The sequence below is a fragment of the Takifugu rubripes genome, chromosome 18 (genome assembly GCF_901000725.2).
Source record: "Takifugu rubripes chromosome 18, fTakRub1.2, whole genome shotgun sequence".
Taxonomy (NCBI): Eukaryota; Metazoa; Chordata; class Actinopteri; order Tetraodontiformes; family Tetraodontidae; genus Takifugu; species Takifugu rubripes.
The window spans coordinates 8,570,571-8,584,412 of record NC_042302.1 but is presented as its reverse complement, the minus strand read 5'-3'; the positions used below and the strand labels follow the sequence as shown (position 1 = coordinate 8,584,412).

General features: G+C 49.6%; 1 protein-coding gene across 3 annotated transcripts in view; it reads right to left on the bottom strand.

Moving 5' to 3' along the window:
* The window catches only part of celsr1a (cadherin EGF LAG seven-pass G-type receptor 1a), a 50,760-nt gene extending 36,983 nt beyond the window's left edge, over positions 1-13,777 (bottom strand). For all 3 annotated transcript variants that reach the window (XM_029825881.1, XM_029825880.1, XM_029825882.1), the window contains exon 1: positions 9,399-13,777. In XM_029825881.1, coding sequence (XP_029681741.1) covers positions 9,399-12,891 — 3,493 coding nt within the window. In that variant the 5' untranslated portion in view covers positions 12,892-13,777. The remainder of the gene's footprint in view (positions 1-9,398) is intronic.
* Between the last annotated feature and the right edge of the window lie 65 nt (positions 13,778-13,842).

The following is a 13,842-nucleotide window of genomic DNA, read 5'->3' as shown; positions in this document are numbered from 1 at the left end:
ATTTTATCCACACAGCAGATTGAAGCCGTTGCTCCGCTCACAGATGCCCCAGGGCTGCTCAGACTGGCTGCCAGAACCTCAAGACGTAGTTATCATGCTCTGGAGAAGCCACAAAGGAAATAGCTTTGCTCTGTCTTTGGTTTAGCTACAATAATAGTTGGTAGAGAGTGTTCAGGTGCATAAAGTGCTGCATATGTGTGCAGGGCTTTTGGTGGTCAGCCTACACTGTGATCTAAAAATGTACCCATTCCGAGCGAGGAAAACTGAAGGAGGGAGCCATCGCAAAGGTGAGACTTGAAGTAGAAACCACAGGGATTGCAGCAACAAGGAATGTGAAGTACAAAATATATGCTAGGGGAGCCCCTGAACGCCTCATTTACAAGAGTGTTTGCCTCAGAAGGGATTAGAAACCGTTTCCACGGAGGTAGAGCACTTCTGGGAATAAAACAGTGGCGTAACAAAGCGGCACGCTTGAGCGGACGAGAAAGATTCCTTCTCACTGGGAGAATCTTTGAAGTCAGGAAAAGGGGGGAAGGTTTGGGATAGCCCCCACTTCTTTCCTCCATCCGCCCCTTCACTTCCCTGTCCACCTACTATCTCATTCCACTCTTCCTCTCCCCGCTCTCCCTCGCTCAGATCCTCGCAGGAGCTTCCTCATCCTCTCCGTCGTCGTCACCCTCTTCGCCTCCCTGCTTCCCTCCTCACATCCTCCTGAGGGTCACTTGAATGTCAGCTTATTGTGCTCCGTGACGCGGCGGACAGGAATGCTGTGCGGTAATGACTCGGCCACAGGAGAGAAAGAGGAGGGGAGGTGGACCCCGTTCTGTCATCTTAGATCCTCTCCATCCTCCTCCTCCATGTTGTTTCCCGCCAAAAAATTTAATTTGCTCTCAGTCTCTCCCTCTAATCCTTTCTCTCATAAACACGCGGCATTTATTCGAGGGGGGTTAATTATGGCTTCAGCTCAACCTGCAAGAACACGCAACATTACTCAGCCATCCAGTTGCCCCTGTAGAGACTCATTTTACTTGTTCTCTGATTTAGAGTCCGTCACAACTGCAAAACAAAAGTTCTTGACCAACTTGTGTGTGTTCGAACTTGTTTTGATGTTATGTGAATCCACTGCTTCTGTCATTTCAACAGGCTAATTTGTTCAATACATTTGGAGACCAAAACGCACACACACACACACCCTTACAGTTGAGGCAGTTCCAAAACTTCCACAACAATGAGGATGTGTCTTGGTTTTGCTCGGAGGTGAACTCATTCCTGTGGTGAAAGCTGGAATGTCGAGACAATTAAATGAATGGAAACTTCTATTGGGATACGAGTGATCGCGTGTGTCAGAGAAACAAGTGTCCACCGTTGATCCCGGGGGGGGGGGGTTAATCCAGATGGGTGGGCGATATCGTCACTGAGAGAAATAAGGACCATACCCTGTGTCGCCACCTTAACCTGTGTAGGAAGACTTGTTACGTTTTAACCACGGTGATAATTACCTGTAACCTCAAAATGCAATATTAACTGTATCAGTCACTCGTGTCAATGCGCTAAAGGGAAAAAAACAGGAATTAAAATGTAAACAACACATTTGTGCAATAAACAGATCCGCTGACACAATACCAGAGGTATGCCAGAGTGATGTCGGCTCACCGCTGCTGTCATCGGCTGTGTAATGACAGGGCACTTCCACTTCATCTGCCCTGCAGCCCTCGTGTGTGTGTGTGTGTGTGTGTGTGTGTGTGTGTGTGTGGGTGTGGGTGTGTGTGTGTGTGTGTGTGTGTGTGTGTTATCGTCTCATAGCCGTGCCCAGCTAGAAAGAAGAGCTAATTCTGATTACAGGGATACCTGTGGCGTCACCTGTTGATGACACTGAATGACTCGGTTTGTGGCGGTGTGCGTTACATTGTAATTACAGTATGACACGCTTGACTGCATCACATGTAAACACCTCAAACTGACCCGGGCGCTTGGCGCCTCCTCCCGAGTTCCAGAACGAGCAAGTGGCATAACAATCGAGCAGCTATTGCCCGCATTGCATCCGTGTTTCGGTGCACGTGTATGTGAGGAATGCATGCCGAGCACAGAGAGCCAGCTGTCGACACGGTGGAAACCGTTAGCAGCTGAATCGACTCATTCCTCACGTCACACGCGTGGCTGTGAGCTTCTCTGCACGTTATCGAATCCAGAAATCAAGCTACAGGAGGAAAATCCCCCAAAATCCGAGGCTAAATCAAAGACTTTGCATTCTTTTTAAAGAGCTTTGCTGTGAATTGCAAAACAAACAGACGTTCCACTCGCTTTGTCCTGCGAGGCCATTATCACCTGTGTGAATTCTAACACGTGGAAACAACCACTTCAGTCTGCAACAGAGGCAGAGAAGACGCTCTCACATGTTCTAACAATAGCAGTGTAGGCCCCTTCCAGGACCCTGGTCCCGATGTTGAAGGAACTTAAACGTCTTGAAGAGTTTTAGCGTCAGAATGCATCTACCTTCTCATCTCTATCGCATTTCTCACTTTATTTATGACGTACAGAAGCTCAGACAGGCCAGATGACCCGGCAGCAAGTGGATGTTTAGTCAGATAAGACCTGCGTTTAAAGCTTCTGAGAGTGGATTTTGCCTGACTGACCTCCCAGGAGCCAAAAGTGAAGCATCAGAGGTCCTGACCCCTGACCTGACGCTGCCTCGTCGGGCCTGTCAGAGTGCAGACCTGAAACAGATGCTCACCTTTATGATCGCTCATAAAAACCTGAGCAAAATCGGGGTCAGTGCAACAACTTCACACCTCATGACTTTAAAATGTCTCGGCTGCTGTTTGTGTTTGTGGTCAGAATGCGAGTGTGTGTGTGTGTTGTGTGTGTGTGTGTGTGTGGGGGGGGGATTCAGAACTGGGATAACATTAGCCAACATTTTGACAGATTTTAGATTATCTCCTGGAGGGAACCCTAGGAGGCAAATGTTCAGTTCTGACCGTCTAATGAGCAACAATCACATCAGGCCATGCACACACTTTGCACAAAGAGCTTCTCACTGTAACCTAAAAAGTAATTGAATAAGGTTGATCCGCAGCAGACAACAGCATGTTTGTCATTTCCACACATCACATGGGACACATGCAGAGACAGAGAGGCATTACGGGTCATAACAGAGGTGTCCAACAGTCCCAATTCTGCTGCTTGGTACCTCCAAGAAGGAAAATAAACTCTTGGGATCGATGGAATCTTTGTGGCTGAAAAATACTGTTATCTTTCTGACTCTTTAGGTTGCAGAGATGCTCCTCCGGGACAAAAACAAGTCTCAGCGCCGATACGCTTGTAATCAAAGACATTTCAGAAGAAGGTGAGGCAAGTTTTTTATGTAGTGTACAAGAGGTGGAAGGGATCTGTGTGTGAAACTTGGCCCCGACACTTCGGGGGAAGAAGGCTGACAGCAAAGTCTACGGTGGTGTGTGTGAGCTGGAAGGTGTTTGATAAGAGGGAAACTGTACCTGTGTGTGAGTTCAAGTCATACGAGACTACGGGGGAGTTCTGTTTTGTGTGCGCGAGTCACCGCGTCCAAAATGTAAAAGGAGGATGGTTCAGTTCAAAGAAATATCTCCCTCTTTCTGCATCAATGTTTCAGCTCTCTGCAAGGAGCCCCAGAGGGTTGAAGAAAGCACACAAAGCTTCAATCTGCACATCTTAGTCTTGTCCTTTGAAATGCTTACAGAGCCTAATCTGCCCCGCCTGTAAGAGCCAAGTGTGACCCGGGGTGGGGTGTGGCGTATGCATCGCTTGTTAGCATTGTGAGTGCTCATACAGTCTGTGTGTGCTAATGCAAATGCAGCATGCTGCTTCAGTCTGTGCAGATGAACTGTTTTTGTTTCATTCCTGTGTGACAAGAAGGAGGAGACACATTTAAATATTTCTCTTCTTGAAGCTCAGTAAAAAGAGGTACGTTTCTGGTAAAATCCACGTGAGAACCAAGATTAGCCTCAAAAAGACCATCAGAAATCCTCTTTGTCGGAACTTTCTGAAGACAAAGTTGCATTAAAGGCCATCTGATGACGAGTCTAGAATAATTTACTGTGGAACCTGCAAGCATTACCAAACTAACATAAATCACCATCATTAACCGGCTGGTGCAGAGACATTGATTTACGTAATCTTAACATGCCCTCTCTGTCATTACGGGCTTAGAAATTAGCCTGCTAGCATGGCTGTCTCAGATGGCTTTTTAAGCTTCCAGCCAAACAAAGCAACTAAAGACGCTACAGGTGTATCTTCACCCGCCAGTAATTTGTGCAAAGTGCCGAGTTCACCGAGTCACGACAGCATTTCTGGAAAGTCAAGTGTTGTTTGGCAGCTGCACAACGCAGCAACAACGTGCAGTCGCACATTCCCACGCAGGTTTCGCCCGACACTTTCTCCTGACAGGGCAATAAGTAAAACTGACAAAATGACAACTCCGTAAACACAATGTTGTCTAACGGCTTTCCGTGGCTCACGGAGCTGTGCGCTAGCACAGGCTCGGTGCCCAATCAAGGAGTGCTCCGGAGGGCCAATTATGTTGTCAAGGTTTGATTTTTTTCAAAACCTCTCCTTCAATTTGCTCTTTTGACTTCAAAGCAGAGACAATTTTAGAACATTTTAACACCTGCTCGATCTATTTCAGCAAATATATGAAATTTCACCACCATTGTAACGTGCAAACAGCAATGGGAGGAGCCGCATACAAAAGATGGGGAAAGGCTGGGACCTTTGTGGTGGGGGGGTATGAGGTTACATGACGTTGTGGAATAATATAAACTTATACTGGCACTGATGGGGTGAAATAAAGGCAGAGCACTGAAGGTGAAACGCTGTTTACCCAAAAGGAGCTAAGCTAACATTAGCTTTGAGGTCCCAAGATAGATTCTTATCAGACTTCTTTCCAAGAGGCAGATAAAGGGACCACAGTGGTTAACTGGGGCACTGCCGGGAACCCACACTGTTGTTTTAGTATTTCCTGTCCAGGCTGTCTCCAGGTGGAGGGGGCGGGGCCACAAAGTGGATGTCTTTCACCTGGACAGGATGGGCTCAGGTTATCTAAGATCCTCAATCGTTTCTTTTAGCCCGAAACAGCAGCTGCCTCTCGGATTAGTTATGTTTCCGTTGAACTCGATGCACCGCTGGTCTGCTCATCTCTAAGAAAGAGGCTCTCGTTATTTTAATACTCATTTTAATTCCCTTCATCTTTATCGCTGATCAATATGTTACACTCCAACTCCATCTCCTCCATCGACCACTTAACATTCTGAAAGCTGGTCCCTGCACATCACAGCGCATGTAATGTCACACTCGTGAGCTGTAGGCGAGTCGCGTCACTCTTTCTCCTGAGACACAAAGGAGCACTGTGTCGTCTGGGTGAGAGGGAGTGAAGAAGGGAGGTGTGTCGGGTTACAATCAAACACGACCCCTGAGCCACCATCACCCGAAGCCTGTCGGAGTTTGAGTGGTGAAATCACCGTGCTGCAGCGTGGGAGCGTCACCTTGGAGCCGCCGTGTTGTGGAATTCCACAAACATGACACAGACATGCGCTAAAAAAAATGGGGAAAGCTGCAGAAATCCCTCCAAAACTACAGGCACTGACACATTTGCCTTAGGAAACCAGGAAGCATCATCCCGATGATTCCTTTCCCACCTTCTAAACTGAGACGTCATGCTTGATATTCCTCGGGAAAGCAGCTTGTGAACGGAAAGATGGCTTATGTAAAGAAGGATGGCTGCGTTTTTACAGATCACAATTCCAAACAAAGCGAGAACAGGCGTTTCAGACGTCCGCGGGAGCAGAAAGACACCAGTTCCAAGTCACAACCTCATTTTCTTCCCACAAATCAAAGGGAGTGGTTCGGCCTTCCGTTCAAGTAGTGGCAGATCAGCAGACAGAACATCCCCCACTCTCTAACCTGTAATTGAGAGTTCAAACACAATGGGGCTGAACAGTGACCAGTGGTGATCTCCAGGTATTTACACTTCAGTCTTTAGCCAACAGCCTGCAGGCAGCCGAACACACAGGGACCAAACACACACACACACACACACACACACACACACACACACACACACACACACACCACTAAACGTGAGCCTAATTCCTTTCTCACTCACAGAGCGCACAAATACACGCATCACACATTTTTTCTGACAGACACGTTCATTTAATTTTCCAACCCATTATACTGAGCTAACATCATGCTGCTGGCCTCATAACAACGATGCTGACGCTAAGCAACTGTTGCGCGTGCGATTTTTGCATATTTTTTTTTTAGAGCATCTTACATTTTTAGCCCTCATGAAGGTCATTTTAAGGGTAATTGTGAACGAATACAATTGGGGATGAATTTAAATGCCAAAGTGAGGAGGGAGCAATGCAGGGAGGGGTGAGGCCTGAACCAGGGGTGGGATATCTCAGGAATGAATGGGATTCCAAAATATCCCTTACAAGGAGCGCCCAGCCTGGGAATGGCAGCATATCTCCCATGCATAGACTCTACTTCTGATAGCACTGAAGCTGCCCTGACAGCTGAGGACGATACTCTGACCATTTGACCGTAGGAAATAAAGAGATAAGAAAATTACAGATGTTGTCAAGTGTCAGAGAATGGGAACATCCCTGTGCACGTGCTGTCTTTATTCCTGGCTAGCCCACCCATTTACTCCACAGGTCAAATGTCACGTGTACTGTAAGAGTGCTGGGCCATTTCTACATGCATGTTCACGAACTCAGAGGTTAGAGGTGTCCTCGCCGTGCACGTATTCAAGCGTGGCGCCGCATTTCTCCTGTCAGGACACCAAATGGATGACAGTTGCCTGAGGAAAGAAAAGTCAGGGACACGGGGGCAGGAGGCCAACAAAGACACTGAAGAGCTGCAAAGGGCTCATGGGGACAAGACAGAGGATGAGGATGGGGATGGGGATGAGGATGAGGATGAGGATGAGGATGAGGATGAGGATGAGGATGAGGATGGGGATGGGGGGGCGTCAGAATGGGGGCGTGTAGGAGCACGCTTTGCTGTTACAAAAGTCCCAATCCACACTCAAAAAACTGATAGCATCAAAGGTTTCGGTCCGAAACTGCTCCGATGGTGCAGCCTGCGCGACACTTCTGATGTCTGACTGCTGATTACAGTGAGTCCTGAGTGCTTTCAACACTTCTCCACAGCATGGGATCATCACTCCGCTCCTCCTGTGCTGCTCCGTCTCTGCAAACCTTTAATTCTGCTGTCTGTAAACCCCTCTGATCAGCTCGGATGTTTCCCGAGGGAGGAAATTCTTGGGCGTCAGTTTGTAAATGGCGCAGGTTTGGAGACGATCCCCCGGTGATGGATGCTCACTGAGCGGCAAGTTGAGATTCAAATCAAGCCTTCTTTCAGCAAAGAAGCGAAGGATAAAATTGCCCTGCGCTCGAACACTGTGCAGCTTCGCCTTTATGTCAGTTAGAGTTTGACAGATACTCATCGTTTTAGTGGAAACCCCCAGAGGCTCCAAGTGAAATCCGACAAGCCAGGATAAGAAGCACCAATGAGAAGACCTCGGTAGCTCTTAGAAGATGGGCGGAGCAGTGTTGTGGCTAGCGGGGTGAGTGTGTATCTCTGGAGTGTTATCAGGACATTCTTGTGTTTCAGCGGTGAACTAACGGACCATTCACGGGCCTTCTGTCATGTAAAAGCACCTGTGCACTTTCACAGGGTCAGAAAGCTGCTTTGAATGGAAGGATGTGAGGAGAGAAACATGTCACTCTGACAGATGGCAGCCTCATCTTCACCTTCGCCCTGGGACCTCTACGGTCAAATCAATGAGCGGTGCAATACATCTACAACCTTTTGTTAGGTCTGTCAGGCATGATGGCGCCTTTGAACAGCCAACACAGAGCTGCTTCACCTCCGAATCAAGCTGAGTTTACACATGTAGCTGTGAAGGACATAAAAATGTAAGGATGGACATGTCTAGCGTGCGTTTTAAGGGGGTTTGAAGAGCCAAAAGATCTGAGAATAACTGCACTCAGTCCTAACTCACCCTCAAAATTGGACATGATTCGTCTCAAACAATAATGGAATTACAACCAGACCGTGACCTAAACTGAGCAGAATATGTGGAGTCAGACTGGATTTTACCCAAGGCAACGGAAGAGAGCGTGGAAAATCAGTGTTGGCGAGACAGAGTTGTAAAAAACAGCGTCCTTTAGTTAGCCAACCAGTCTCTTCAGAGGGGTTAAAAGGTCAAGCAAGTGGTAGTTTCCTCACATTCGACATCAGCGTGAGCCCCCCGAACTAAGTGGTTCGGAGCATCTGGTGTTCATTTTTAATGAAAACATATACTGATGTGTGCGTCACAACAAGGAATAAAAACTGTCCCCTTTGGGGCCACCACAAGGTCACTGTTGCCAGGGACGACACAAGAACCATCAGCTGTCATTGACAAATGTAAATGTCATCCATGACGGCAATAAAACACTTCAAATGGACAAAGGATGGGAACGAGCACTTGAGGCAAATAAAATGAAGGTTTCCATCCCTCACAGAGGGGGAGAACACTGATGAAAAAAACCGAACGACGGGCAGATATGCTATCGTTTTCAAAGCCGGAGCGTCTCGTGTTTAGCTTCTAAGTCCACCATTAAAAGGTGGAATTGATGTTGTCGGGCTATTAGCGTTGTCCCCGGTCTCCAACGGGCTGATTAATGCGACGGTGCTTTCCTGCGGAGGGTTTAGGTGTGAATGCTCAAGTGTTTGTATTAGTCTAATCTTTAACTTGAAAGAACAAAGTCTGCTTCTGTTGTGCAAAAAAAAAGCAACTTCGTTCCAATTCTTTCTGCTGGACCTCAGATTACGACACGAGCCAAGACATCCGAAAGCGTTTGATTTGTTTCCACATTCCCAAAAAATATTTTCCAGCTAGCTCCAAGTATAAACTTTAAAAAACAAAACAACACTCTGTAGTTAAATATGTTAGCACATGACACCACGAAGACGTGTAAACATCTCCAGAAACTGTCCAACAGGAGTGCCACCTCAACGGTTTCTAATTAATAAGAACAAGCATGTTGTTGTCACGGCAACCGACAAACATATCTGCAACAAGCAACCTATTCTTTTATAAGGGTGCAACTTTTTTTTATTACCACAGTCACAGGGACACATCTATGACCCAGATGGCACAAAAGCAGCACAACCGGCTCCTGCACGGAGCCTGCAGCAAGCGCTCCGTTAGCATCGTTAGCATGACAGGCCAAATCTGCCCCCGGTCGCTTTTCAACAGAAAATTCCATATTGACACAGAGTGCATGAACCAGGTCTGGTTCTGCCGCTCGCGTCGTGCTCACTGACTGGAAAACCGCGCAGACGTTGGTTTTGGAGGGTTAAGAATGTCCTACCTGACACGGAGATGGTCATGGGGGCCTCCAGGGGCCTGTTGTTGTCCAGGTCCTTGCTCAGCTTCAGATCTCCGGTGTCCTCGTTCAGCAGCAGCAGACTGAGCTCGTTCCCGGATTCAAACTTGTACCGAAGCTTATCCGACACATCCGGGTCGTGAGCCGGCACCTTTCCTATGATCCCCGACGGGAAACTGTTGGATTTGTTGGTGACGTAGTTGTTGAAGATAATCTCAAAGTTCTGCAGGACCGGCTGATTGTCGTTGAGGTCCACGAGGCGGATGTGCACGGTGGCCCGGCTGACCAGCGGCGCCGACGTGGCCTGGACCACAATGACGTACTCTTTCCTGGTCTCATAATCCAGGTCTGTGAGCGCGGTGAGGTCGCCGTTGAAGATGTCCAGCTGGAAAACCTCGGGGATGTTCCCCTCTACGATCTGGTACATGATCTGAGCGTTGCTGCCTTCGTCTGGGTCGGTGGCCGTGATTCGGGCCACGACTGATCCGACTGGGCTGTTCTCCTCCACGTCGATGAACAGCACATCCTTCTCGAACACCGGAGCGTTGTCGTTTATGTCCTGGACCACCACGTGAATGGAAACGGGCGCTTTCAGAGGGGGGACGCCCCTGTCGACGGCGAACGCCTTCAGAGTGTAAACAGGAACGTTCTCTCGGTCCAGTTTGCGAGCGGTTCTGATGATGCCGGAGTACGTCTCTATGAGGAAATCCCCTTCGCCGTCGTCGCCGCCCTGGAAGGTGTAGCTCACTCTGCCGTTTGTGCCGGAGTCTCTATCGGAAGCAGAAATCTGGAGAACACTGGTGTAGACGGGAGCGTCTTCGAAGACAGTCCCCTGGTACATGTCTCGAAGAAACTGCGGGGTGTTGTCGTTAGCGTCCTGGACGATGATCTCCACGTAGGTGGTGTCGGACTTCTGCGGGATTCCGTTGTCTCTGGCAATGATGGCCAAGGTGTAAGAGGCCTGGTCTTCATAGTCGATCTCCATTTGCGTGGTGATTGCGCCCGTATCGGGGTCGATTTTGAACTGAGGGACATTGTCCTCCATCACGTACGTGATGCGAGCGTTCTCTCCCGTGTCCTCGTCAGTGGCGCTGATCAAAGCCACGGTGTGGCCCACTGGCTTCTCCTCGCCCAGCGTCACCTGGTAGTTGGCGCTCTGGAAAACGGGACGGTGCGTGTTGGCGTCGGTGACGTTAATGAACACCTGGGCGGTGTCGTAGCGCGTCCCGTCGCTAGCGGCGATGCTCAGGACGTACTGGCGTTCCTGCTTGTAATCCAGGGGGAGTGCTAAGGTGATGAGGCCGCCGCCGCTCTGGCTGGTGATGGCGAAGCGGTTGCGGGTGTTGCCGCTGGAGATCTGGTAGGTGACCACGCTGTTGACGTCCCTGTCGACGGCTGTCACCGTCAGCACGCTGGTGCCCACGATCGCGTCCTCGTTTATCTTCAGCGAGTAGACCTTCTCCGTAAAGGCGGGGACGTTGTCGTTCACGTCGAGCACCGTGATGCTCACGCTGGCTGAGGAAGACATCACCGGGACCCCGTGATCTCTGGCCTCGACGCCGAAGGTGTAGAAGTCCGTGGTCTCGCGGTCAAGCTCATCACTCACGGTGATCCAGCCAGTGCTGTTGTTCACGACAAAAGGAAATCCAGGCGTGATGTCGATCAGACGGTACTCCAGACGGGCATTTTCACCCGAGTCGCCATCAATCGCCTGGATGTGGATCACAGAGTAACCAATGGGCACGTTCTCCAACACAGTGGCCTGGAACGGCGTGCTGACAAACATGGGGGTGTTGTCGTTCACATCCACCACCTGCACCACCACCATCCCCGTGCCGTTTATCAGAGGAGGCCTCCCGCCATCCTGAGCCTTAATTCGCAAATTATACTCTCTGATCATCTCGTAATCCAGAGGATTGATGACGTCGATCACGCCGGTGGGAGAGTGGATGTAGAACTGACCCTTGATGTTGCCACTGATGATGCTGTAATGGACCTTGGCGTTGTTCCCCTCGTCTTTGTCCGTGGCCTCCACCTGGACGATTTTGGTGTTGACCGCCACGTTCTCCGGAACCTGCACCACGTACCGCTTTTCACTGAACTGTGGGTAGTTGTCGTTCTCATCCTCCACGGAAATGTTGACGGTGGCTGTGGCGCTGCGGGGACCCGGGTCTTTGCCCTGGTCATTGGCCTCCACGATCAGCTGGTACTGGTCCCGGGTCTCCCTGTCGGGCCGCTCTCGTATCCTGACCAGGCCGTTCCGGGAGTCGATCTCAAAGATGGAGTTGACCCCGTCGTCGTTCACGATTTTATAAATCATGTTGGCGTTGGAGGGAGCGTCCCCGTCGGTGGCCCGGATAGTCATCACTTCGAATCCCACTTCCACGTTCTCCCGAATGCTGACGCGATATTCGATTTGCTCGAAAACCGGGCTGTGGTCGTTGGTGTCGCTCACGGTGACGGTCAGGTACGAAGTGGCGGCTCGTTTGGGGGAGCCGTGGTCGGTGACAGTGACTTTGAAAACGTGCGTGTCTTTGATTTCTCTGTCCAGAGGCTGGATGGTTGTGATGCTCCCAGTCTGAGAGTCTATGTTGAAGAAGTCGTTGGACCTGCTGTCAAACAGGGCTTCCATGCTGTACTCCAGCCTCCCCGCCTCGCCATCATCCGGGTCAGTGGCTTTGAGGGTTATGACCCGTGTGCCCGCAGGTTCGTTCTCGGGCACGGACACCTGATAGTTGGGGAGCTGAAACTGAGGAGGCGTGTTTGCCTGACGCTTGCTCCTTTTGCTGGTGTTTTCTGAGCCGCTTCCGGGCGCTTTAACGAGCGTCAGCCTCAGCTGGATGGAGAGCCTGGCGCCGGCGGAGCCGCGCAACGCGCACGGCAGAGACACCTCCGGCTCCACACACAAGTCGCGACCCAGAAACAACTGCCCTTTCCTAAATACAGCCCTCACATTCTCCCCATCACACACTCTGTCCAGAAAGGTGATATTCCGCATAGAGGCCGGCAGAAGCTCCTGAACATTCAGCAGCAATGTACCTGCTGGAAGGCAGGAAGTTTCCTCCAGTTCAGAAATCTTTTTAATATGAATATCTGGCTCACCTGACACTTCCTTTCTCCTGTATTTAATAAAACAGTCCTGGCCGTGCACGAACACGTTAAAGTGCGTCAGGATAACGTCCCCAGTTGTCGAGGAACCTGTCCTGAAGCAAACAGGGGCTGGGTTCCTCAGCGTGTGCGCACACGGGACCCTGCGGGACAGACGAACAACTCCATCGCGCCTCCCCACCTGGATGAAGTTCTGAAGAAAGTTGCTGGATAAAGTCCTGTCGAGTTGATGCGTCCACCCAGGGCCGAGCGACAGGTTTGCCAGAAGTGTCCCGGGCTGTGAAGCGTCCGAGAGGTGCATCTCCAAACATCCCGCAAGCGGCACGCTGAGGAGGACACAAACCCAAGTCCAACACATCGAGAGCTCCATACTTTGAAACCTGCCAAATCCCACTCAACTTGACTGAAAGTCCTCAACAAAGGCATTGACTCTTCCTCTCCCAGCACCGCGGTTGACTTTTATGCCTCATTGTGAAGTTTTAACGTGGAAGAAGACGCTCGGTGTCCATTGTGTCGCTGTACCAACGACGCGCAGCGGCTGCGTAACTCACTGAGTTTGAAATGAGTACAAAATGGCTACGTGCCTCTCCTCCTCCTCCTTCTCCTCCTCCTCGGAGGCTTATTACCATAAACCTGCTGCGTTCCACCTCGGGGACGCTTTCATGAGGGGGGGCTTTCTTTTTCTCATGGAGATTTAGGAAGTAGCCCTGACCGGGTGACCAATGCGCACAAGTGCATTGTTATTACAACGAAGCTGGAATTCCTAAAGCGTGTCAGAGCTGCGTCTTCAGCATCCGATGGAAGTAGTCCCAGAACTACAGAATACACACAGAAAGTTTAGGGAATCCGTCTGGGATAAGGATTTTTCAACTCCTGTTCTAATCAGTTTCAGTGGAGAAAGCTGGAGTTTTTGTGCGGTTTATATAGTCAGCTGTGGTTAAATGATCACCTACATTGGTAAGCAAAATATGAATTTTTGGTATTGAATATAATACATTTCTTCATTATGAGAGTCCCATTGTGTTGTCCGCTCAATAACGGAATCAGCTCGGGACAGATTTCTGACTAAATAAAAAAACCCAAAAAACAGTTTTTCTGCAGCCGCTGTAAATTTCAAGTCTTTACTTCTATACATTTCACTTCCCAAGGTTGTGGCACTTTTTTTTCTTATGAATTTCAGAGTTTAAAATTGGTCGTTTGAAGAAAATAACGCTCGGTTCGAAGCAGGTTCACCGTTCTGGGAATGCTGCACAACATCGCTCCCGAGTGGCTGAATGGTTATATAACAACCTGTTCCACAAATGACCGGAGTATAAAAACA